Source organism: Somniosus microcephalus, chromosome 6, assembly GCF_052327205.1.
Source record: "Somniosus microcephalus isolate GS21.2 chromosome 6, FLI_Smic_1.0, whole genome shotgun sequence".
NCBI lineage: Eukaryota > Metazoa > Chordata > Chondrichthyes > Squaliformes > Somniosidae > Somniosus > Somniosus microcephalus.
The window spans coordinates 130,504,347-130,531,645 of NC_140992.1; the positions used below are offsets into that span (position 1 = coordinate 130,504,347).

Genomic DNA, 27,299 nt, shown 5'->3' on the forward strand with positions numbered 1-27,299 from the left:
AACATTTTCCCAGGCTGATGACAATCTCTGTACCGCCACCCTCTGATTCTTTCGGTCAACCAATTACATATCCATTGAAAATATTTTCACTCATTCCAGCTTTCTTTAATTTAAGTGCCAGCCTTTCCAGAGGAACTGTATCTAAGGCCTTACTGAAATCCAAGTACACCGCACCCACTTCCTTCCCCCATCAAGTTTCTTTGTCGCACTCTCAAAGAAAACCAGTAAAATAGATTGGCAAGACCTCCACCTCATGAACACATATTGGCTATCTTACATGATTTTATTTCTCTCCACTTCAGAGATAATTTGTTGGTTTTAAGATGCGTCACAAAAGTGTTGACTTAGCCTATCCCGGGACTGGTCAAGTGATTGAAATTTTAGAGCTCACATTCCTGGCTAAAATGTGTATGGCTAATAATTGACAGGCTGTGTTTAAGCAAACATAGTTAAGAAAACAATAATCATTTAATGGTAGTCTTTAATAGTGACAAATTTTAACAAATATTTAACAAACGTTACAATACAGAGGGAAATTATGAGTACCGTTAATTACTGTAATGATTTCTCCCTTGCGTACTGTCCGACGCATGACGATTGTTTCTGGCATATAATTGGACACGAGTCAATTTAGGACAAGGTTGCTGTAGTATCGGCACCCTTGAAACTTGACCCTATTTCAGCTGTATCGTTCGGTATGAAAACGGACATGGTTCCACAGACTCGACCGTTTTGGAATGCTTCCTTTCCAGGTTGTCAGTGCAATTAAATTCAATCGTAGTTGGTCTTTGTTTAAGGGAGATATAATTTGGGAAACGGAAACAATCTAATTTCTTCAAGGCGTCAAACTGCAACCCGCGCTCACTCTCCGAGCACCTGGCCCTCGGGAATTGACAGCAGTCCTCAAGAGACAGTGAAGGTATGAAGATCAGTCTGTGTTAGTTTGATGGTTCTCTTATTATGAGCTCACTCCGGGGCTTCCCCAGACCATTAATGGGTGAAGACAGTGTCCAGTCATGTGGACCAGAACGTCCATGGGGTGATCTTAGCTTGGGTATAATTGGGGATAGTACAATTGTCTTCAGTGTCCCTGAGCTGGGGGAGGGAGGGTGGTGCGGAAATCACTCCTGATCACCACTCATTGCCTGCGGTGCATTGGATGAGAGGATTAAGCTCAGCTGTGATGCTTTTCGTGGTCAAATAGACATTGATTGCTCGTCTTGACTCACACACAGGAATGGCCAATTGGGTGAGATACCAGATGGCCTAGACACTTGCGCAATCACATCACAGCGGATTTAATGCCTTCAGGAAAGGAAAAGAGAAAGATGGCGGGAAAACAGGGAATAAGTAAAATGGTGGCTAACTAGGGTTTTATGTCTGACTGGACGGAGCCGCAGAGACGATGTGTAACACCAAGGAGATGCACGGTGCAGCTGCAAATGTTCTACTTGCCAAAAATAGACTAGCGCTGCTGCTGCTGCTTTCAAGGTCTTCCAGCTGCTGCTTTCAAGGCGTAAAAACAGCCGACCTAGTGGCGCAGTGTTGGCATCACCACACCAGCAGTATTGAAATCAGAAAATGATGAGCAACTGCTCGTGTGACGATCAAATACTCCACGGGAGTGAATGGTTCCTGTGTTGTGGGGAAGTAGAATGTGGATAGTAGGCCAGGGTTGAATAGTAAAGAAAGACTTGCATTTATATAGCGCCTTTCACGACCTCCGGACATCCCAAAGCCTTTGCAGTCAATGAAGTACTTTTTGAAGTGTAGCTGCTGCTGTAAAGTAGGAAACAGGCTGCCAATTTGCGCACAGCAAGCTCCCGCAAACAGCAATGTGATAATGACCAGATAATCTGTTTTAGTGATGTTGATTGAGGGATAAATATTGTCCAGGACACCTGGGAGAACTCCCCTGCTCTTCTTTGAAACAGCGCCATGGGATCTCTTACGTCCACCTGAGAGGGCAGACAAGCCTCGGTTTAACATCTCATTCGAAAGACGAAGATATGGGGTGGATGATTATTCTGGGGTTGTCTTTAATGACCATTGAAGATCACCGAGTGTTAATTTAGAACTTTCCCTCAGGTAATGAGATGGCTGCAGTTGAGCCCAGCATAGACGGGATGACTTTCTGCATTGCTGTTCCACAGTGATCTTCCAGCCTATGTTCTGGACCAATGGAACTCTTGCTCTTGAACACTTTTGGTGATTCATCATCACCGTGGACATCTCTTAAAGTTTTTAAGAGAGTTTCAGGGTTACAGTTATCTGGTCACCCAGTTTGGTCTCAAACCCCTCCACCTGTGCTAAAGTTGTAGTTTAGGATGAGATGTTAAACCCCACCTGCCCTCAGATGGATGGAAAAGATCCCACGGCAGGGGAGTTCTCCCTGGTCTCCTGGCCAATATTTATCCCTCAACCAACACCTAAAACATTACGAAAGCAAAATACCGCGGCTGTTGGGAATCTGAAATACAAACAGAGAATGCTGGAAAACACGCAGCCAGTCAGGGAACATCAAAAACAGATGATCTGGTCAGTATCGCACTGCTGTTTGTGTGAGCTTGCTGTGCGCAGATTGGCTGGCGCGTTTCCCACATTACAACAGTTGCTACACTGCAAAATGTATTTCATTGGCTGTAAAGCGCTTTGGGATGTACTGAGGTCGTGAAAAGCGCTATCGAAATGCAAGTCTTTCTTTGCTTTAGAAGTACATTTAAACCATAAAGCTGTATAAATATTAATAGATTATATTCAGATTCACAGGGAGTAATTTTAACCTAACTCCGGGTGGGAAAGCCACGGGATCGGGTGGAACGTTGGTTTTTACACCACGCCCAATATCGCACTCCGCTGACTTCACTGGAGAGTAATATCGGGTGTGGTGTGAAACCAGCGTTGAACCCGATCCCGACAGTTTACCGACGGGTGGGTTAGGTTAAAATTAACCCCACAGCACCTGAGGTAAAAGCAAGCAAAAAACATCAAGTGAGGGAGGTAGGCGTCTCTGCTATCCGGTCCAAAGATTAAGTTTGATTGGTTGCTTGCACAGTTTTGACCCAGATAATTGTTAAAGTGCTAGCCTGGGTCATTGCAACAGAGCAACACTGGGGATAGGTGACTTTGAATTAAGTGCCTGCCATCAGGAGGAACTTTCCCAACCCCTTGGAACACCCATGGAAATTAATATGTTGTCTGTAGGTGTTCTAACAGTCTGACCAATATTGAGTTGGTATGTAGACTCTCTAGTGAACTTTGCTGTATGCTGCCCTTTGACCCTGCATGTATCTTTTGAGCTTGTTTGTTTAGCTCTTAATAGGCCTAAAGTTTTATCGGCATTTCTGCATGGGAGGGAAGTGCCTTTCTTGACCGCCATGATAGAATCATAGCATCTTATAGCATGGAAGGCGGCCATTTGGCCCATCGTGCCTGTGCCGACTCTTTTAAAGAGCTATCCAATTAGTCCCAGTCTCCCACTCTTTCCCCATAGCCTTGCAAGTTTTTCCTTTTCAAGTATTTATCCAAAGGGTGGTGATAAATGGAAAATGTCCTGCTTGGAAAAAAGTAACCAGTGATGTTCTGGGACCTCTGCTCTTCCCACATATCTATGACTGATGTAGAAAAAGGTGATTGGCCTGTATTTTCCGATCAGGCCTGCGATCTGGAAAAATCTATGCCCTTACCTGAGGGCTCCCGGGACGCACACGCTTCTGCTCCTGGGCCTCTCCAAACTCCAAGTGCGCAAGGCCCATGTATCCCGGAGGCGCATGTAGTTCGCAGCGTCTCTGGGATCACGTGGGCCATGGGGAGCCAATCAAAGAAGGGAATCTCCCTTCATACACTTGACAGGATGACCTGTCAAATATATGAATGGAGATCACCCCAAAAACATAATAAAACATTAAATACATTTTTAATCACATTTTTAAAATTACTTGAAATTACAATAAATTAAGTATTTTAAACAAATTTAATCTTTTGACAAAAATAATTAAAGTTTTTTATGGAGCTAAAAATAAACTTACCTTTTTCTAAGTTTTTAAATGATAAATCAGTGGGGGGGGGGGAAAAATTCAACTTTTTTTTCAAATCTTATCCCTTTTACCAGGTGTATGAATTGTAAGGGTTTTCTGTGAGCAGAGGGTCTCCAGAAAGCAGAACTGTCCGCCCGCAGAGACCCTTCTCCAGGGCAGCCGAAGGATCTGTCAAGACCATTCTTGACTGATCGGAAATGCCGGTTTTCAGCGCATGCGCTGTGCATGCCTGAAACCGGCATTTCCGATGTCCTTACGGGTGGGTACACAGCACGTACACACCCATAGGGATCAGAATATCTGGGCCATTGTATTTGACTTTGATTGATGACATGAAAGTATGTGGGTAGATGACAAGTAGAAAGGAGATTGGTTGTGTTGGGAGAGACTTGGGCCAAATATGTAGATGAGAAGATGGTTATAAATTTGGGACCATAACAGTAAACTTCTGTTGACAAAGGCGGAAAAGGTTTTGGGACTGATCATTGATCCTACCGTGAGAGTATCTGGTCAGTGTGCAGAAGTCCATCAATAAGGCAAATAGGTACTGATGAGGACATTGCATTACAAGTTCGAACAAGTATTCTGACACTGCACCGATCAATGGTGAGGGAGGCCAGATCTGGAGTATAGAGTTTTCACACATTACCTCAGAAAGGATATAGATGCAATAGAAAAGGTTCAGAGCAGGGTGCCCAGGGTGATTCCAAGCTTTGGTGGTCTAAGTTATGAAGGGGCAAGCAATTAAGCTTGCATCTGTAGGAGAAGGGAAGACTGAAGGGAGACACGTCTTTAACATAATTGAAATATATAAATGAAGTTGAAGTAGACAAGCTATTTAGGTCAGATAACTAGCATAATGTACGCAATTACAAAATTCATAAGTCTCAAGCAAGGTTAGAAATTAAGAAAATGTTTCTTTATCACAGGGGAAGGTCATTGATTTGGGGTAAATTGACACTTTTCAAGAGCAGTTGGTCAATACCTATTGAAAATAGGCACCTGAGGGTTAGACAGATATTTCCATCATGGGGAGACGGGATGGAATTTAGAGCTTCTTAAAATAGGGGATCAATAGGTGGTGCTTGGTTTGCTACTGTCACCGGGAGGTCGATTTAATGACAAGTTCAATGTCCTTTGGGGCGACATTAGTTGTGGTCTAAGATCATGTAACCGGGTGGGCCACGAGAAGGCTGTCATCATCCACCCTCAGAACCGGCCATGGTGGATGCTGCCACCTTCTCCATAGATGGAAGATTAAATCATCCCCATCATGCGATTGTGGAGCTCCTAATCAGACCCTGGAGCACATCTTTGAGCACTGCTCTCAGAGGAAATTCGCAGGCAGCCTACAAGATATCCACGCTGTTACACAGGAAGCTTTGGCCTGGATATCCAACTTGGATGTTGACATTTGATTAGCTTTGCTACTATCATATGAAAGAATAAGTGGTGCAAAAGGGGAGGGCTTCTTAAAGTAGGGGTTTAGAATCATACAGCACAGAAGGAGGCCATTCGGCCCATCCTACTTGTGCTGGCTCTTTGGTAGAGCTCTCCAATTAGTCCTACTCTCCTGTTCTCTTCCCATAGCCCTGCAATTTTTCCCCTTCAAGAACTAATCCAATTTCCCTTTGAAAGTTATTATTAAATCTGCTTCCACCACTCCTTCAGGCTGTGCATTCCAGATCATAACAACTCACTGCATCTCCTCTCCCCTCCAGTTCTTTTGCGAATCATCTTAAATCTGTGTCCTCTGGTTACTGACCCTTCTGCTAGTGGAAACAGTTTCTCCCTATTTACCCTATCAAAACCTCTCATAATTTCGAACACTTCCATTAAATCTCCATTTAACCTTCTATGCACTAAGGAGAATAATTGCAGCTTCTCTAGTCTCCACATAACTGAAGTCCCGCATCCTTGGTACCATTCTAGTGAATCTCTTCTGCACCCTCTCCAAGGCCTTGCCACCCTTCCTAAAGTGTTGTGTCCAGAATTGAACACAATACTCCAGCTGAGGCCTAATCAGTGATTTATAAAGGTTTAGCATAACTTCCTTGCTTTTGTGCTCTCAGCTTCAATTATTAAAGCCAAGGATCCCATATGCCTTTTTAACAGCCTTCTCAACTTGTCCTGCCACCTTCAAAGATTTGCGTACATACACCCCCAGGTCTCTCTGTTCTGCACTGTCTTTAAAATTGTACCATTTAATTTATATTGCCTCTCCTCATTCTTCTTGCCAAAAATGAATCACTTCACACTGCTCTGCTTTAAATTTCATCTGCCATGTGTCTACCCATTTCACCAGTTTGTCTATGTCCATGCAGCCACCGCCCCTTTAATCCCATGGGCTTCAATTTTGCTAACTAGTCTATTATGTGGTACTTTATCCATTGCCCTTTGAAAGTCCATGTACATAACATCAATTACACTACCCTCATCAACCCTCTCTGTTACTTCATCAAAGAACTCAATCAAGTTTGTCAGACACGATTTGCCTTAAACAAATCCATGCTGGCTGACATTTATTAACCCATGTTTTTCCAAGTGATAATTTTGTAACAGATTATTATCTCTCAAAGTTTTCCCACCACTGACATTAGGCTGACTGGGCTCTAATTATTGGGTTTCTCCCTCTCCCCTTTGTTGAAGAGGTCTAACATTTGCAACCCTCCAGTACCTCTGGCACCACTCCCATATCCAAGGAGTATTGGAATATTGTGGCTAAAGACTCCACAATTTCCACCCTTACTTCCCTCAGCAACTTAGGATACATCCCATCTGGACCAGGTGGCATTTCTACTTTGAGCATTACCAACCTTTGAAGTACCTCCTCTTTATCTAATTTTATCCCATCCAATATTGCTACTACCTCCTTCTTTACTGTTACATTGGCAGCATCCTCTTCTCTAGTGAAGACAGATGCAAAGTATGAATTTACTACCTCAGCCATGGCCTCTGCCTCCACAAGAAGATCTTGCTTTTGGTCCCTAATTGGCCCCACCCTTGCTTTGATGATCCTTTTATTATTGATAGGTTTATAAAATACTTTAGTGTTCCCTTTTATGTTACTCGCTAATCTTTTCTCATACGCTCTCTTTGCCCCTATTATTTATTTTTTCAGATCTCCTCTGCATGTTTTGTGTTCTGCTTGATTCTCCACTGTATTATGAATCTGACATTTATATCATAAGCCTCCTTTTTCTGTTTCATTTGAAACTATATATCTTTAGCCATCAAGGGAGCTCTAGCATTGGATGCCCTTCCTTTCCCCATCATAGGAATGTGTCTAGTCTGTATCCGAGCTATCTCCTCTTTGAAGGCTTCCCATTGCTCATTTACTGTTTTGCCAGCCAATCATTGTTTCCAATCCAACTGGCCCAGATCTCTTTTCAGCTCACTGCAATTAGCCCTCCTCCAGTTGAGCATCTTCACCTTTGATTGTTCCTTGTCCCTTTCCATAACTACTCTAAACCTAATGATATTATGATCACTGTTACCCAAATGCTCTGCCACTGAAACATGCTCCACTTGTCCCACTTCATTTCCCAGAACTAGATCCAGCACTGCTTCCTTCATCGTTGGGCTGGAAACACACTGATCAAGAAAGTTCTCCTGCATACTTTTCAGCAATTCCTGCCACTCTTTGCCCGTTACACTGTTATTTCCCAGTCTATATTAGGATAATTGAATTCCCCCATTATCAGTACTCTATTGTTTTTACATCTTACATAAGATTTCTTGCAAATTTGCTCCTCCAGCTCCTTCCCACTATTTGGTGGTCTAGGTACACAACCAGCAGCATATCAACTCCAATTCTGCTCCTTAACTCTAACCAAACAGATTCTGTCTTTGAATCCTCAAGCACATCATCCCTTACCAGGGCTGTAAGAGTATCTTGAATCAATACTGCCACTCATCCCACCCGCCCCCACATCCCTTTCCTTCACTATTCCTGCTTAATACGTTGTAGCCAGGGATGCTAAGTCCCCATTCCGGCCCTTGCTTGAGCCAGGTCTCCGTTATTGCTACTATATCATAAACCACCATGTGGCAACATAAGAACTAGGAGCAGGAGTAGGCCATATGGCCCCTTGAACCTGCAACGCCATTCAATAAGATCATGGTTGATCTTCAACCTCAACTCCACTTTCCTGCCCTGTCCCTATATCCCTTAATTCCTCTGGAGTCCAAAAATCTATCGATCTCAGCCTTGAATATACTTAATGACTGAGTATCTACAGCACTTTTGGCCAGAGCAATCCAAAGATTCACAACCCTCTGAGTGAAGAAATTCCTCCTCATTTCAGTCTTAAAAGGCCAGCCCCTTATCCTGAGACTATGCCCCATAGTTCTAGACTCTCCAGCCAGGGGAAACAATCTCTCAGCATCTACCCTGTCAATCCCCCTCAGAATCTTTTATGTTTCAATGAGATCACCTCTCATTTCTTCTAAACTTCAGAGAGTATAGGCTCAACCTCTCCTCATAGGTCAACCCTCTCATCCCAGAGATCAATCCAGTGAACCTTTGTTGCACTGCCTCTAAGGCAAGTATATCCTTCCTTTAAATAAGGAGACCAAAACTGTGCACAGTACACCAGGTGTGGTCTCACCAGAGCCCTGTACAATTGTAGCAAGACATCCTTGCTTTTGTACTCCAACCCTCTAGCAATAAAGTCCAACATGCCATTTGCCTTCCTAATTACATGCTGTACCTGCATGCTAACCCTTTGTGTTTCTTGTACTAGGACACACAAGTCTCTCTGAACACCAACATTTAATAGTTTCTCATCATTTAAAAAAATTATATTTTTCTATTCTTCCTACCAAAGTGAATAACCTCACATTTCCCCACATTATACTCCATCTGCCACCTTATTGCCCACTCACTTAACCTGTCTATATCCCTTTGCAGGCTCTTCGTGTCCTCCCCACAACTTACTTTTCCACCTAACTTTGTATTGTCAGCAAACTTGGATACATTGCACTCGGTCCCTTTATTTAAGTCATTACAGTAATATAGATTGTAAATAGCTGAGGCCCAAGCACTGATCCTTGTGGCCACCCACTAGTTACAGCCTGCCAATCTGAAAATGACCCGTTTATCCCTACTCTCTGTTTTCTGTCTGTTATTCCTTTATCCATGCTAATACCCTACCCGCAATCCCATGTACCTTTAAATAAAAACAGAAAATGCTGGAAATACTCAGCAGGTCAGGCAGCATCTGCAGAGAGAGAAACAGAGTTAACGTTTCAATTCGATGACCCTTCGTACCCATGTACCCTTATTTTGCTTAACTATTTTATGTGGCACCTTATCGAATGCCTTTTGGAAATCCAAATATACTACATCCATTGGTTCCTCTTTATCTGGCCTGCTAGTTACATTCTCAAAAAACTCTAATAAATTTGTTAAACACGATTTACCTTTCATAAAACCATGTTGACTCTGCCTAATCATATTATGATTTTCTAAGTGCCCTGCTACCACTTCCTTAATAATGGATTCCAGCATTTTCCCAATGACTAATGTTAGGCTAACTGGCCTGTAGTTCCCAGTTTTCTCTCTCCCTCCTTTCTTGAATAGCGGGGTTATATTTGCTACCTTCCAATCCGCTGGGACCTTTCCTGAATCTAGGGAATTTTGGAAGATCGCAACCAATGCATCCACTACCTCTGCAGCCACCTCTTTTAGAACCCTAGGATGTAGGCCATCAGGTCTGGGGATTTGTCGGCTTTTAGTCCTATTAGTTTCTCAAGTATTTTTTCTCTACTGATATTAATTACTTTAAGCTCCTCGCTCTCATTAGCCCCTTGGTTCCCCGCTATTTTTGGTATAGTTTTTGTGTCTTCTACTGTGAAGACAGATACAAAATATTTGTTTAATGCCTCTGCCATTTCCTTGTTCCCCAATATAATTTTTCCTGTCTCAGCCTCTTAGGGACCAATGCGTTTGCTACTTTCTTCCTTTTTACATACTTGTAGAAGCTCTCACAATCTGTTTTTATATTTCTTGCTAATTTACTCTCATTCTATTTTCTCCCTTTTTATCAATTTTTTGGTCATCCTTTGCTGGTTTCTAAAGCTCTCCCAGTCCTTAGGTTTACTACTATTCTTTGCAACATTATAAGGCTCTTCTTTTAATCTAATACTATCCTTAACTTCTTTAGTTAGCCATGGATGGATCATTTTTCCCGTGGAGTTTTTATTTCTCAAGGGAATGTATATTCGTTGAGAATTTTGGAATGAACTTGTGCTTGCAGCTCACCAACCTTATTTATCACACTCTGTGCATTTATGTGCATGCACTCCAAACCCGCCTTAGTCTGCTTGGCATTTCTCCCCTATCTGATCCCTCCTCTTTCTGGACTATTTATTCTAGTGCTGTTTGTCTCTTCCCATCCTCTATGCACCTTGCATCTCATCTCTGATGCTTCATCCTGTCAAATTAGTTTAAACCCTCCCCCACAGCACTAGCTAACATCCCTGTGAGGACATTAGTCCCAACCCTGTTCAGTTGCAACCCGTCCACCTTGAACAGGTCCCTCCTGCCCCAGAACTGTTCCCAATGCCCCAGGAATCTGAAGCCCTCCCATTTTTCAAGTCTTCACTCTGCTTGCAATTCACTCTGTTTAGCAGTTCACTCTTTCTCTGTGCTCAGGCCCTCTTTACAGGTGGTGTAACAGGGGAAGAAAGTCCATGATACAATAACACATGGACTGAAAAGAGTGGGCTTCATGGACCAAAGAGCCTTTACTCAGACCAGACATTCTTACTACAAGTTTAATCCAATTAAGATTTTAAAAGTTCTTAGTAAAGCACATCTTGTCTTTTTGTTTCACAGCAGACACCGAGGAAGAGTTGGAAGCCATGAGGAGCCTGAAGAAACTATACCTATACCTGGTTCCCCTCTTTCTGTTTGTTTGTGTTGTCCTCCACAGACAACTTAAATTCAACTATCAACAAATGATGGGTAAATCTGATACTGATTACCCCAGCCCAGACACAACACCCGGGCTCATGTTTGTAGATTCCACCAATAAAGTGGTGCCCTCGCTGCTGGCCATTTGTTCTGTGGAGTCAGCAGCCCGTGTGAATCCCGAGAAACCCATTTATTATTTCATGACGGGTTTCAATGGGAATTTATCAGACTACCCAGATCAAGCCACGATCTTCCAAACGCTTTTATCAATGAAAAACGTCATCCTATTACCCTTGAAGGCAAAAACACTCTTTGAAAACACCCCTTTGGATGACTGGTATCAACAGGTAAGGAATTGCTGAACCAGGTTCAACTCACAGAACAAGCTGTTGGTTCTGTACACAGCTGTAGTTTTCCTTGAATTGAGTAAAGAGGTTTTTTTTGGTTATGAAAGTTGAGGAAAAGCCAAGGATGAAGAGCGACCATGTTTTCCATTGACGATCCTGGTGTTGGCTTTCTGTCCTCATCCCACAGGTTTGTAACGTGCTCTACTGCACCCTCACCCCCACCATTCCCCACCCCTATTCCAGAAGGTGGGCCTATTAATCTAAAATGCAAGCTCCTATATTTGGGAGGGTGCAAACTAATGAGAGTAAAATGAAGGAGACATGGGGCTGGATTTTCGTTCAGGGGCGGGTTGGTGTCGTGAAATCCGCATTTCGTGTTATCCACACAAATATAAACCGATGTGGGAGATTGATGCTATTTTAACTTAATTGTCCAATTGAGCACCAGCGTGTTGGAACCCTTGGCAAATGATTTTTTACAGTCAGAAAGTCGCATCTTATGATGTCGTCATTGCTGCTGCATTTAAGGTCTGCAACAAGCCTTGCTTCTTCTGCAGGCTGCCAACCTTTTGGCATTTACTGTTAGAGGAACCTGGAGTCACAATGGCCAGCGACAGACCTACGGCTGCTCCCAGGTTCGCCGACTTTGCCCTGCAGGCTCTGGTAGAGGGAGCTAGATCTCATAAGGAGGTGCTCTTCCCTGCATCAGGGAGGAAGAAGCCTCCCCAGCAGACCAAGGCTGTGGCTGCAAGTGGCAGAGGAGGTCAACTCCTTAACGGTTACCCGCAGAACCTGGATACAGTGCAAGAAGAGATTTCATGACCTTGTGCGTACTGGAAAAGTGAGTATGCATTTCCCTTCACCCTCCATCTGATCCCCGTTGCCTTTCCTCACCAGCACTCAGCTTTAGCAATCTCTTCCTCCACATCCCACTTGACACTGACATCCATGCAACCTTACCCATTCCCTTTCCCTCTATGCTCACATTCACCTAACTATTCGACAATGCAGCCCTCACACTCCCTATCACTGTGATGCTATGAAAACAACTGACAACACACAGGGAGGGCCCTTGGTCTTGCCACCTCACTCCATCTTTGTCTCCTTCTAAGTATCTATGCTATGGAATCTCTACACTCACTCCTTCATTCTCACTCAAACTCCACTTGACTCCCTCATTGCAGGAAAAGAGAGCTCACAATAAAAGGGAAGGAACTAGGGCAGGAGGAGGGCCACCATCAGTAGCCCAGCTCACCCCCTGGGAGGAGGCAGTCCTGGAAATCGTCGGAGTGGAAGATGATGCGCAAGTGGGGGACGGACAGACGGGTGCATCACAGCAAGCTGGTGACAGAATAGTTTTACATCTCTCTCATTGACATTGCATGAGTTGCTGATAATGATTCTGAAGCTCTAATAGATGGACTTATGATCATCTGCAATGTGCATGTAACCTTGACCTCACATCTCTAACTCTTTCCTTTACTCCCCCACAGGACCATCGAGAGCCCTCGTCCCTACTGTCCAGGAGGAAGAGCCTGAGCTTCCAGACTCCTCAGAGGAAGCTGCAACCTCTGAGGGCGGAGCGTCAGCAGAATTCACCGCACCCAGCACCAGCGCAGACCCTCACACCTCGGTGGGACCTTTGGGACATAGAGCAGTGTTGTAACCTGGTGTATCACAGCTCACAAGTGAGCATCAGCAGATTGTGGAGACAGGGACAGCAGTGGAGAATCCTCGTCGGAGGGCGCAGGACTCTGCCAGCTCGGCTCAGCTGCATGTCGACCCTCTGCCTCTGGGTCCATCCACAAGATCAGCGGTGCTGGAACCCCAGGAACAGATGCAGGAGTCTCTGGCAGGTTTTGTCTCCAGGGTCGCTGCGAGTGTGGAGCAAATGGAGGAGTCCATAGCGAACATGAGCAGAGCCTTTGTGGAGTCATTGGCGCATGAACGCATCACCATGGAAAGGATGGCAACCTCCATGGAGGTGATAAGTCACCAGAGTGCAGAAAACATGGTGAGTGCTCAGAATAGAATGACATTTCTGGAGGAGCGATGGGCATCTATTGAGCAGAGAAACCAGACCTTCATGAAAGTCCTTCTGAGTAGGACTGCCAGTGCAGATACAGGTCCCCATGGCCCCCCTGATGTGCAGCAAGGTGCTCTCAAGCCACTTGCAAGCGCTGAGGGGGACCTGACCCATGAGAGGGAAGTTGGTGGCAGACATCAAGGAAGTGGGGGCTCCTCTCCAAGCGCTCACACTTCCATGCCACTGCAGAGCCCTCGGTCAGAGCCCCATCAGAGTCCACACCCAGCTGAGATCGGCGTCTTAACCCCTGCACAGCCGCAGGAGCAGCAGCCTGTTGACGAGCCCTCACAGGTTCACAACTCCAGAGGACGCCCGCCAAAGGTGTCGAGACAGGAGCAGTAGGAAAGTGAGCATGGGGCTTCCACATCTGCTGAAGCCACAGGGGAAGCACCACGTAGGGGTATGCGTAAGAGAAAGATACTGCACAAATAGTCACAAAGGTAGTCACTTGGGTGAAATTTGATGTTTTATGTGAAAAAGCCATCAGATCAATAATGTTAATAAAAAATCTGATGGCTACTGCTGTAGTTGTGGCGTGTGTCATTTCATGAATGGGACTTTCACATTGAGGGCTTAGGATTACTTGGAATTGTCATTATGGTGGTCAAATTGCTCGGAGTCAGCTGGATCTTGGTCATTGTCGATGCTCAGGTAAGAAGATGTGAGGCAAAAGTCCTTGAGTGGCTAGGCTAAGCAAATCTGGCAAAGATGAGTGCGTTCTTTGCATCCCGGGCAGCAATGTTCTCGCGTACTGCTGCTGCTGGGCGGCTGCAAGATGTTCGTTTTCACTCTCCTCCTCCTCATCTGAGGAGGATAAGTGAGGAGCTGCTTTGTCCTCAGGAATCTGCAAGCCACGATGCTGTGCCATGTTGTGAAGTGCACAGCAAACCATGACGATTCTGGAGACCCTGGCTGTTGAGTACTGCAGGCTCCACCTGATCTATTCAGGCATCTGAAGCGCATCCTCAGCAAACCAATGGTTTGCTCGATAATGGATCTGGTGGACATGTGGCAGGAGTTGTAGCGCTCCTCAGCTTCGTTGGCTGGCCTCAATGGCGTCATTAGCCACGTCCTCAGGGGATAGCCCTTGTCTCCAAGTAGCCATCCGTTAAGTTGGTCTGGTGGACTGAAGAGTGGAGGCACACTAGACTGGCGCAGTATGAAGGAGTCATGGCAACTGCCAGGGTACTTGGCACAAACATGCAAAATTTCCTTCTTGTGGTCACACACCAGCTGAACGTTAAGGGAGTAAAAGCCCTTGCAGTTGACAAAAATACCTGGATTGCGATGGGGTACCTTAAGGACCACGTGTGCAGTCAATGACGCCCTGCACCCTTGGAAAGCCTGCCAGATTAGCTAATCCAACCACGCGCGCCGTGACACTTGCTTGATCCTTGGTGAAATGGATGTGATTGTGCACGATGGCAAAGAGGGCATCGGTTACCTGTGTGATGCAAGTGTGTGCAGCCGCCTGGGAGATGCCACTGATGTCTGCTGCTGATCCCTGGAATGAGTCTGAGGCAAAAAAGTTGAGTGCAGCGGTGACTTTGACGGCCACTGGTAAGGGTTGTCCACCTGGTCCTCTGGGCTGCAGGTATTGTTGCAGCATTGCGCAGATGTCACCCACTACCTCTCGCAAAAGTCGGAGCTGCCTTTGGCACTGCTGCTCAGACATGTTGATGTAGCTGACCCTGTGTCTGTAGACCCTGTTTGGGGGGTATCTCCTGCGCCGACGGGCTTCCATGCGCTGGCCCCTTCTGGCCTGTGCAGCTTCAGGTGGGTGAGCAGCAGCTTGGCGCTCCTGTTGGTGCTGCTGTTGTTGGTGCTGCTGTTGTTCCTGGTTCTGCTGGTGCCGCAGCTGGTCGTCTTCCTCATCTAATGCCCAGGAAGGAAATAAATGGCTCCCATGCTTCTGGTATATGCCTCAGTTGAGGAAGTGCTGAGTGAAGGTGGCGAGAGGGGTTTCCCAGAAGGTCACACTGGAGATGGGTGTCAGGCTCCAAACTTCCACAGCTGTGGTTATGCCTTCTAAAAGTCCCCCCAGACCTGAGACAACTAAGTCCTGCCACCTGCTGATGGCTGATCAAATCTCCTCTTTAATGTTTGAGCTGCAGCTGATAGTCAGCAATCCACTTGTGCTCCCGCCAGGTTTCACCGTCGTGTTTCAGAAGAGGCGTGTTTCACGTGGGAAAAGGGTTAAACTCACAAAGGCCTTTTAAAATGGCATTATTTAGCCAATTTAGTGGTTGTTAAGGGCCTTAACGGCTTATCCCGCCTCTTGGAGGCGGGACAGAGACGGGACCACTAGACACAAATTATTTAAAATTGCTTGGAGGCGGGCTTGGGCCCGCCCGCCAGATTATGCAATTTTAACCCCCCACACGCCTCCAATCCCGCCTCCCACGACCCAATGAAAATTCTGCCCATGGAGTCCAATATGTTTTTCACCACTTTCCCTAATTGCACACAGGATACAGGGGCCACCTGTTAAACCCTGGTGTCCAGTGTTCAAAGATTGGTGGAGGAATAAAGATGCTGGTGCCGGCAGTGAGGACCTGTGCTGTGGTTCTCCGGGCAATTCTGCCCACAGGCTCCAGGAGACAGGAAGAGGTTTTCAATGTTTATTTTTTACTTTTCACCACCAGCTATGAGTCTGCTGACCCTCCCACGTTGTGACAGATTCTGGCAAGATTCTCCAGTGCAGGCCTGTAGCATGCAAATGACACCAGAACAGTCAATATGGCTGGGGTCAAGACTCAAGGTGCACATCTCCAGGGCAGCAGAAGTCCTGCCCCGGTGGAGGTAGTCCCCTCACACTATTGGAAAGCTTAGACCCATCCTCTGGTACCCCACATTAATTATAGCAACCAGCTACATTTTGAATGTTCTCCATTCTCTTTGGAGGTAATTTGACATGGCCACACTCCCTGTGCGGAGTTTTGCCCACTAGAAGTCCATATAGCAAATTTGGATTTGAGTTGCCGCAATTTTCTGACCAAGTGATCAGAATCTCATGGGCAATGTTAACCTGAATCCCTGATTTACAGACTAGCCTGGAATTAAATTACCCACTTTGTATTCACTGCCCTGCCCAGTACATTATTACAAATATTTCACACTCTTTATGGGGGAGAAATTCCCCTCCTTTGTGCCTCCTGTGGGAGGCGCTAACGGGGCACAAAGGCCTTTTTTCCTGGCCACAGCGCTAAGCGCGCCTCCCGCCAAATTCCGTGGCAGGTTAGCGGCGGCGCTACCAGGTTGCGCCCTGATCTCATGCGCTCGGAGATCAGGAAGTCACCACCGGGCGTAGCGCCCCGGCAGAAAAATTCCCCTTCACCCCCTGCAGCAGTGCAGGCTGATGGCAGCGACTGCTGCAGGGGATGCGAGCAGGGCGGCCGGCCGCTAGCGGGGTGCAAGTTAAAGGTAAGGTGGCCAGCCGCCCTGAAAAAAATGTCGGCTTTTTTGTAAAATGTTTTTTTTTGCTCCGGACTGTTTGAGTGCTGGGCTGATCGCGCGGCACCTCCGCTCCCCGGTGCTGCAGGTAAATTTTTAAAAAAACTGCAGAGTTTGCAGCGTGGGGCCTTTCCCTTTAATTCAAGGAAGAGCCCCGTAACGCGTCAGCGCCATGCAGCCCAGTGCGTAGCGCTGCTGAGCCGTGCGCCCAGTGTCGCAAACTTCCCCCCCTCTTGCGCTCCAAGAAGGAAGTGGAGCGCTTGATTTAGCGTTCCACCTCCCTCTTGGAGCAAAAAGTGGGAATTTTAGAAAGGCTGGAAGAGGTTAGCGCCTGGCACTAACTTTCCCAGCTTTTCTGATTTAGCGCCCCAAACGGGGCGCGAGGGGAATTTCTAGCCCTTTAAGTTCTTCCTAATATCTGTTTTAAATTTACATTTCACTAGAAAGAACTTAACTTTATATATATATAGGGCTTCGTCACATGAATGATTATTCTGAAGTGTTGCTGTTATGTTGGCAAATGTGCAGAAATGATACTTGTCCACATGGAAGGACATGTGCCAGTCATCAGCCCACACCTATCCAAATACAGTTGTGATTTCTTCCCCCTCTTCTAGGTTACTAATTCTTGCTTACAACTTTGTGCCATTCACAAACTTAATGAATGTGCTGTGTATGGCCTCTGCTAGAACATTAATGAATATAATGAACCTTGGGGAACCCGACTAGTTATTGGACCCCACAGGGATTTGTTGCCTTCTTTAAATACAGGCACTATGTTTGCTTGTTACCAGAAGTATGAAACCTCATCAGTGCTCAATGATTTCTTCAAGACAATAAGCGGTAACCTGAAAATTTTCTCCATAATCTCCTTTAGATGCCTAGGATTTATGCCATCTGATCCAGGGCCCATGTTATTCCTCAATCTCCATAAATTATTAAGTATCTATTGCGCACTGACTTCAAAATCTTCTAAGATATTAGGTATATCACCACAAATGGAACTCTAGTTAGATTAATGCTCTTTAGTGAACGTGTCCAGAAAATATTCATTTAATACAAATGGATCTCTGTGGGATCACTCATGGTAAGTTGGATACACAGTTTTATAAAGACAGCGGTATTATACCATGTATATAAAGAATTTGATGCCCCATGGCATTACTCATAGAATTACATCGACTTACATAGAATTTACAGCATAGGAACAGGCCATTCGGCCCAATTGGTCTATGCCAGTGTTTATGCTCCACACAAGCCTCCTCCCATTCTATTTTCCTCATCTTACCCTATCAACATATCCACTATTCTCTTATCCCTCGTGTACTTATCTAGCTTTCCCTTAAATGCATCTGTGCTATTCATGGTAAATTGGATACAGTTTTATAAAGACGGCAGTGTTCGACCATGTATTATATAAATAAATGAATCTCCCATAGAATTGCTCATGGTAAGTTGGATACAGTTTTATGAAGGCAGCACTGCTATAAAATATATTATATAATTGACCCCCAGGGCATTGTTCAGACAAAAATAGAATAAAAGTCTCCTGTTCTGAATCTGTCTCCCTAGTTATCTTCCACTTTCTAGTTCTTTTTGCTTCACTATCCCTCTGACAAAGCAGCCCGCTTGATTGGCACCCCATCACCACTTTAAACATTCACTCCCTCCACCACCGACGTACCGTGGCTGCAGTGTGTACCATCTACAAGATGCACTGCAGCAACTCGCCAAGGCTTCTTCAGCAGCACCTCCCAAACCCGTGACCTCTTCCACCTAGAAGGACAAGGGCAGCAAGCACATGGGAACACCACTACCTCCAAGTCACACACCTTCCTGACTTGGAAGTATATCGCTGATCCTTCATCGTCACTGGGTCAAAATCCTGGAACTCCCTAACAGCACTGTGGGAGTACCTTCACCACACGGACTGCAGCAGTTCAAGAAGGCGGCTCACCACCACCTTCTCAAGGGCAATTAGGGATGGGCAATAAAATGCTGGCTTTGCCAGCGGTGCCCACATCCCAAGAATGAATAATAAAAAAGATATTTCTGCTTGTTATTCACTCTATCTCCCTTCCTGTGCCTCCGACACACTTCTGTTATGTCTCTGTATCCCTGGGTTTGGCTCCAACTCTTATTCTCACTCTCCCTTTGTGTGTGTTCCTCCTTGACTCTAGACCCAATCTGAACCTAACCCACCGGCAGGACCAGGATATGTTTGAGTCGTACACCTATTATACACGTCGCCTGATTTAACGCTTCACTGAAGTCAATAGAGTGTAAAATCGGGCGGGGTAAGAATTAGACATCCGACCCAAACAGGTCCCATTCCCACCGGAAAGGTTAGGTTAAAATCGGGGCTTCTGTCTCTACCCACCTGTATGTTTGTTCATCTCTAGGATTACCCCTCCCACCACTTCTATCATTCTTGGATCACACTGCCTATCTCTTTCTGAATGCCTTTGTCTCTTTCTGTTTGTCTGCTATATATCTGCCTCTTTTTTTCTCTGTATGTTTCATACTCTCTCTCTTTCCTTTCACTTGCTGCAGGACTCCAAACCTTGGAGAGCCGCAGGAGTTATCTTGTCCCTCCAAGGCGATAGGAATTGGGTGTGTGCCACTTTACCGCATTTGTACGAGAGAGCTGGAAGCCCAGGCTTAAACAGGGTCCCTGCCACACGTCCAGTGAAGTTACACTGGTGGAGCAGGAGCAGCTCCGGGGGAAATACTCGGCACTAGAATCATAGAACCATAGAAGTTTAGAGAACAGAAGGAGCCCATTCGGCCCATCCTGTTTGTGCCAGCTTGCTGCTAGATCAAACCAAAACTAATCCCAACAGAAAACGCTGGAAAAACTCAGCAGGCCAGGCAACATCCGTGGGGAGAGAAACAGAGTTAACATTTCAAGTCGAAACCCTTCTTCAGAACTGAGAAAAAAGCAGGAAATGAAACAGATTAAAAGGCCAGTTTGGGGGCTGGGAAATGGGGGAGGGGATGAAAGAACAAAAGGGAAGGTCTGAGAGGTGAAGAGACATTAAGAGATATTTGAGATGAGATGGTAATAGGACAGGTAAAGAGACAAAAGATGGCTCTAGATGAAGTGTGAAATGCGCTGGCAGAATGAGAGACAACTGCCATGTGGGAGAGAAAAAAAGAAAAAAGGCACAAACCAAAGATGTGGATAAAAAAATATAATAGGGGCCGAGGTTATGATCTGAAATTGTTGAACTCGATATTGAGCCCGGAAGGCTGTAAAGTGCCTAATCGGAAGAGAGGTGCTGTTCCTCGAGCTTACGCTGAGCTTCCATGGAACAATGCAAGAGGCCGCGGACGGTGAGGTCTGAATGGGAATGGAGCGGTGAATTGAAATGACAGGCGACCGGAACTTCGGGGTCACCCTTACGGACTGAACGGAGGTGTTCCGCAAAGTGGTCACCCAATCTGCGTTTGGTCTCCCCAATGTAGAGGAGACCACATCGTGAGCAGCGAATACAGTATACTAAATTGCAAGAAGTACAAGTAAATCGCTGTTTCACCTGGAAGGGGTGTTTGGGGCCCAAGACAGTGCCCGGAACCTTCCCGTGCAAGCGCAGGAGATGCAACACCTGCCCCTATACCTCCCCCCCCTTCCCACTGTCCAGGGCCCCAAACACCCCTTCCAGGTGAAACAGCGATTTACTTGTACATCTTGCAATCTAGTATACTGTATTCACTGCTCACGATGCGGTCTCCTCTACATTGGGGAGACCAAACGCAGATTGGGTGATCGCTTTGCGGAACACCTCCGTTCAGTCCGTAAGGGTGACCCCAAAGTTCCGGTCGCCTGTCATTTCAATTCACCGCTCCATTCCCACTCGGACCTCACCGTCCGCGGCCTCTTGCATTGTTCCACGGAAGCTCAGCGTAAGCTCGAGGAACAGCACCTCTCTTCCGATTAGGCACTTTACAGCCTTCCGGGCTCAATATCGAGTTCAACAATTTCAGATCATAACCTTGGCCCCTATTACATTTTTTATCCACACCTTTGTTTTGTGCCTTTTCCTTTTTTTCTCTCCCACATGGCAGCTGTCTCTCATTCTGCCAGCGCATTTCACACTTCATCTAGAGCCATCCTTTGTCTCTTTACCTGTCCTATTACCATCTCGTCTCGTCTTGAATATCTCTTAATGCCTTCATCTCTCAGACCTTCCCTTTTATTCTTTCATCCCCCTCCCCCATTTCCCAGCCCACTAACTGGCCTTTTAGTCTGTTTCATTTGCTGCTTTTTTCTCAGTTCTGAAGAAGGGTTTCGACCTGAAACGTTAACTCTGTTTCTCTCTCCACGGATGTTGCCTGGCCTGCTGAGTTTTTTCAGCATTTTCTGTTGTTATTTCAGATTTCCAGCATCCGCAGTATTTTGCTATCATCCAAAACTAATCCCACTGCCCTGCTCCCTCCCCAAAGTTCTGTACAGAACCATAAAAGTTTATATTATTTCAAAACAAACCAACATTAATGAGCAATGAAATAAAAACAGAAAATGCTGGAAATGCTCAGCAGGTCAGGCAGCATCTGTGGAGAGAGAAACCGAGTTAGCGTTTCAGATCGCCGACCTTTTGTCAGAACTAGAAAAGGTTAGCGATGGAACAGGTTTTAAGCAAGTGCAGAAGCAGGGATAGGGGATGGGGAGGAAAGAAAAGGGAAGGTCTGTGATTGGGTGGAAGGCAGGATAGATTGAAAGACAAAAGGGATGATGGTGCAAGGTGGAAGGAAATGGTAATGGGACAAGTTAAGAAACAAAAGATGGGTCTAGAAGAGGTGTAAATGGGAATGGCAGAATCATCAACAACAGCTGCCATCCGCTAAAATGGGGCAGAGGTTATGATTTGGGGAGCAGCGAGTGATTCAGCAGTGTTCTTCTGTTGTAAATAACTTGTGCAGTTGGAATAAAGTTTCAGACTTCTCTGATGATTTTAAAGAATAAGAGGGTTAAAGGGTTAAAGAAGAGGAAAATGTTGGGTAGCGATGGGCAATGGAGGAGGGAACCCTTTACAAATGATCATCTTTAACTCTGTGTAATGCAGGTATACCCAGATATGACAACCTACTGGATTCACGTGCTCTCAGATGCCTGTAGGCTAGCTCTCCTGTGGAAATACGGTGGCATCTACCTGGACACGGACATCATATCCTTGAAGCCATTGACCTTCACAAATTTCATCTGTGCCCAACAGAAAAATCTAGCCAATGGTGCAGCTCTGGGATTTAGCCAGCACCACAACTTCACACAGGACTGCATGATAGATTACGTCAACAATTACCAGGGTGAAATATGGGGTCACCAAGGCCCTTTGCTAATGAGCCGTGTATTGAGACGCTGGTGTGAAACGGATGACCTTGACAACTTTGTTGATGCAAAGTGCAAAGGCATTTCCTACCTGCCTTCAAAGGTTTTTTATCCAATTCCATACGAAGAGTGGAGAAAATACTTTGAGTATTGGACACTGGACAATATCACGGCCTTTTTCTCAGATACATACGGAGCACATATCTGGAATTTTCTAAGCTCTGGGAACCAGGATAATATGAATGATGGGAGTGGAATGCTATTAGAATACTTTTTTCATGAATATTGTCCAAAAACATACAAGACTTTTTACATAAAGCAGTGATTAAATTCAACCTTCTGTTTTGCTTATTTGCATATAATGTATATTGTCTAATTTATTTCATACAGATTTGTTGTTTAAAAAAATCACCTGCAGGTCCCCCAATAGCCCAGTGAGTAATGGCACTGCCTGGATTGGTATTGAGTCACACTGGAAGGTCCCAAGTTCGTTCTCCACACTGTGCTCAGTTAAGTAGACTTTGGACAGGTTGGAAGTTGAGGTGCTGCAATTGCCTAAAGGACTCCTCCACAAGGGGGGAACAAAAGTAGCCAAGGTTCATACTCTTGCTCACTGTCCATGACTTTACTGGGAGATGTTTGTGTGTACATATTGAATGAGGGCAGGTTCTGATTTGGCTGTGATGCACTCCTTGGTTGAATTGCCTGCTGACATTGCACGTGAAGAGTCGCCACTTGGTCAAGGTACTGGCTTCTAAGAACATAAGAAATAGGAGCAGGAGTAGGCCATACGGCCCCTCGAGCCTGCTCCGCCATTCAATAAGATCATGGCTGATCATCGACCTCAACTTCAATTTCCCGCCCGATCTCCATATCCCTTGATTCCCCTAGAGTCCAAAAATCTATCTATCTCAGCCTTGAATATACTCAAAGACTCAGCATCCATGGCCCTCCGGGGCAAAGAATTCCAAAGATTCACAACCCTCTGAGTGAAGAAATTCCTCCTCATCTCGGTCTTAAATGGCCTACCCCTTAACCTGAGACTATGCCCCCTAGTTCTAGACACTCCAGCTAGGGGAAACAAACTCTCAGCATCTACCCTGTCAATCCTCTTCAGAATCTTGTATGTTTCAATGAGATCACCTCTCATTCTTCTAAACTCCAGAGAGTATAGGCCTATTCTACACAATCTCTCATCATAGGACAGCCCTCTCATCCCAGGAATCAATCTAGTGAACCTTTGTTGCACCGCCTCTAAGGCAAGTATATCCTTCCTATAAGGAAGTCTATAAGGAGACCAAAACTGTGCACAGTACTCCAGGTGTGGTCTCACCAAGGCCCTGTACAACTGTAGCAAGACTTCTTTACTGTTATACTCCAACCCCCTTACAATAAAGGCGAACAGGCCATTTGGCTTCCTTATTGCTTGCTGTACCTGCATGCTAACTTCCTGTGTTTCTTGCACGAGGACACCCAAATCTCTCTGAACACCAACATTTGAAAGTTTCTCACCATTTAAAAACTATTCTGTTTTTCTATTCTTCCTACCAAAGTGAATAACCTCACATTTCCCTACATTATACTCCATCTGCCACCTAACTGCCCACTCACTTAGTCACTTGCAGACACTTTGGGCTGGATTTTCATTCAGGAGTCGGGTTGGAGGCAGGACTACAACTTTCGGGGTTATAGTCCCGTCTCCATCAAGATGCGGCCAATCCACGCGATTTTAACTTGATTGACTTTGTTGAGCCCGCCCAGCGGGCTCAGCAGGCCAATTAAAGGCCACCTGGCAACAGGTGACGTCACAGACTGAAATTTCATCTGTCAAGACGTTTTGACAGATGAAATATCAGTGTTTCACAGCTGTTTGAAGCTGTCAAACACTGACAGTCTTACTTCTAACATGAGTCCTTCTCCACAGACTCAGTTAGAAATCTCTCCTGCACAGAAAGCTGCAGGCTGTCACTTTTGACAGTTCGCAGCCATTCTGCTTTCTGTGTTGGTGAGATGAGGGACTCCCCGAACCTAAAGGAAGGAAGGCTGAAAAGGTAAGAAAAGGTAATTTACACTTCTTTAATCACTTTAGACACACCAAACACACTTACCTTTGCACTCATGCACACATTACTCACCTGAACACCGACATCTCAACCCCTCCAAGCCTTCAACCTGACGGCCCGACTCCTCCAACTTGGCGTGGTTTGGAGCCGTTGGGAATCCCACAGTTCAAGCTTCAAAATAGGGATTAGGCTAAAAACTGCCTGTTAACTACCTATTAACAGGCAGCTAATTGACACTAATCCCTTCCCGCCTCGGGGAGGCGGCTCCCAGTGTGGGGTGGGTACCTGTCTCCTTTGAAACTGGCATGGAGGCGGGTTGGTGTCGGGACCCCCGATTTGGGGAATTTAACCCCCCGCACGCCTCCAATCCCGACTCCATGGCACACTGAAAATCGAGCCCTTTGTGTCCTCACAGCTTACTGTCCCACCTAGCTTTGTATCGTCAGCAAACTTGGATATATTACACTTGGTCCCTTTATCTAGGTCATTAATATAGATTGTAAATAGCTGAGGCCCCAACACTGATCCTTGCAGCACCCCACTAGTTACAGCCTGCCAACCTGAAAAAGATCCGTTTATCCCTACTCTCTGTTTTATGTCCGTTAACCAATCCTCTATCCATGCTATTATATTGCCCCCAACCCCATGAGCCCTAATCTTGTGTAATAACCTTTTATGTGGCACCTTATCGAATGCCATTTGGAAACCCAAATATACTACATCCACTGGTTTCCCTTTATCTACCCTGCTAGTTACATCCTCAAAAAACTCTAATAGATTTGCCAAACACGATTTCCCTTTCATAAAACCATGTTGACTCTGCCTAATCATGTTATGATTTTCTAAATGCCCTGATCCCACTTCCTTAACAATGGATTCCAGCATTTTCCCGATAACTGATGTCAGGCTAACTGGCCTGTAGTTCCCTGTTTTCTCTTTCCCTCCTTTCTTGAATAGCGGTGTTACATTTGTAACCTTCCAATCCGCTGGGACCATTCTAGAATCTAGGGAATTTTGGAAGATCAGAACCAATGCATCCACTATCTCTTCAGCCACCTCTTTTAGAACCCGAGGATGTAGGCCTGACACTGCTCACTAACTTGAGCCAATGCTTTTAGGAGAGGGGATGAGAAAATTGGACAGGGAGAGAAATACACAATTTTATCTGTAATATGATAACAGCAATAGTACAAAATGGACATAAGACAGCACAGAAGGAGAAAAGGCAATTTAGTATTTGGCCCTTGGAACTCACTGCTAAAATTTAAAGAACTGATAATGACTTAAAAGAGTAGTGGATAGGTGGAAAAGACCACCAGTGAATGAGGTTTGCAGACCCTCCTCTTTATCCCCTGTCATGAACTCTACCCCATCTGCTTATTCTCCTGAGGGAGAATTCTGCAACTATTATTCCTCACTCTCAAAGGAGACTGAATGAGACTCCAGAACCTTACAGTTTGCTTTCCACAGTTGACATTTACAAAGGCCCAGGCACCCCTCTGTTCCCTGATATTTGATCTGATTCGCCCATACTTATCCCTGTAAATTTCAATCCCATTCCCAACCAGGCATCCATCCAGCTCTTAATTGAAGACATACATCCTCAGAGCTTCAACCATTTTATTGGGATCTTGTGTCCACTACTCCTTTCCATCACTTTGACAAAAATTGAAATGATGTCCTGTTCTGGTTGTGTATTCATTAACAAAAAAATTATACTATTGTGGTAAAACCACCAATGAACCCCTGTACAAATGAATAACTGTCTTTAAGGCAATGTTACAGCACCTATGTCCGTTTGCTGAGTGTAAACAAGCTTTTTGTAAAAACCCTGAAACAATGCGATGATGTCATCACGTTGGTCACGTGGTGCCCCGAGTGGCGGGAAACGTCATGACGTCATGACGTCAGAGGTGGGAGTTTCTGAGTTCAGACCTCGTGGAACTAGTTACTGTGTAGACCTGTTTGCTGTTGCTCCTGCATGTTTTTGTTTTGTTCACCAGTTTAATTAAATTTGGTTAATTTACTGAACTGCCTTGACCTCAGTGATTTAGATAGGAATCCGTTGATTCCTACATTGGTGACCCCGAAGCTTCGCGGACGATTTTCGCGGAGACAAGCTCGAGAACAAGATGGATGTAAATGCAGCGAGTTGAAGCTCCCTCAATTTTGGGAACAACAGGCAGCCTCCTGGTTCGATCAAGCGGAGGCTCAGTTCCAACTGCGAAACATAGTGCTGGATCAGACCCGTTACCTGTATGTGGTCTCCACACTGGACAGCTCGACGGCTTCGCGCATTATCAGCCTGCTGGAGACCCCGCCCACGGAGAACAAGTACGAAATGCTCAAGGCGCGCCTCCTGCAGGTATTCGGTCTCACAAAGGCCGAGCGCGCACGACGCTTGTTCGCACTCCCCGGGTTAGGCGATGCTGAGCCTTCCGAGTTGATGAGCCACATGCTCACTCTCCTCGGGTCTGAGCCGCAGTGTTTTATATTTCGTGAACTGTTCCTCAGCCAGCTCCCTAAGCAGGTACAAGCAGCCCTGGCCAGGTCGACGGCTATGGACGGTGTGGCGCTCGCAGCCGAAGCCGACACCATTTATGCAGTGATGCAACAGTATTGCACCACCTCGACGCGCCCCGCCTCCAAGAACCCCGCCCTGGCACCTCCACAGACCGGCTTTTGCTACTACCACGCCCGTTTCGGTCAGAAAGCCAGATGCTGCCGACCCCCGTGTAAATTCGTGCCACCGGCACCGAGAAAGCAGCAACACCGATTGAGCGACCGGAAGGGAAGCCCCGAGGTCGGTTTCACCTCCACAATGACAGTTGGTGATTCCGGGAAATTGTTGTACATCACTGACTCCATTTCGGGCCGGCGTTTCTTATGCGACACGGGCGCTCAGTGCAGCATCCTCCCCGCTTCGGTTCTCGACGTCCGATCTGGGTGGCGCGGTCCTCCACTACAGGCTGCCAATGGCAGCGCCATCCGTACGTATGGGAAGCGGCGTATTCGATTGTGTCTCGGCGGCCAACTCTTCCACTGGGAGTTTATCACCGCCACGA

At 45.9% G+C, this 27,299-nt stretch overlaps 2 protein-coding genes across 2 annotated transcripts in view; one reads left to right on the top strand and one right to left on the bottom strand.

The window, feature by feature from the left end:
* The window catches only part of dzip1l (DAZ interacting zinc finger protein 1-like), a 413,098-nt gene that overhangs the window by 351,075 nt on the left and 34,724 nt on the right, over positions 1-27,299 (bottom strand). The gene's annotated exons all lie outside the window — the stretch shown is intronic.
* Positions 647-26,261, top strand: LOC147116067 (lactosylceramide 4-alpha-galactosyltransferase-like). Its single transcript, XM_085990778.1, has 3 exons — positions 647-919; positions 10,879-11,303; positions 21,909-26,261. Exons 2-3 carry the CDS (start codon positions 10,905-10,907, stop codon positions 22,494-22,496), a joined length of 987 nt encoding a protein of 328 aa, XP_085846904.1. The 5' UTR covers positions 647-919; positions 10,879-10,904; the 3' UTR covers positions 22,497-26,261.

Excerpts from the sequence above, each read along its gene's own strand:
- LOC147116067 (XM_085990778.1), top strand. The coding sequence starts at position 10,905 with ATGAGGAGCCTGAAGAAACTATACCTATACCTGGTTCCCCTCTTTCTG. Across the intron at positions 11,304-21,908 it reads TGGATGACTGGTATCAACAG|GTATACCCAGATATGACAAC; the intron begins GTAAGGAATTGC and ends TGTGTAATGCAG.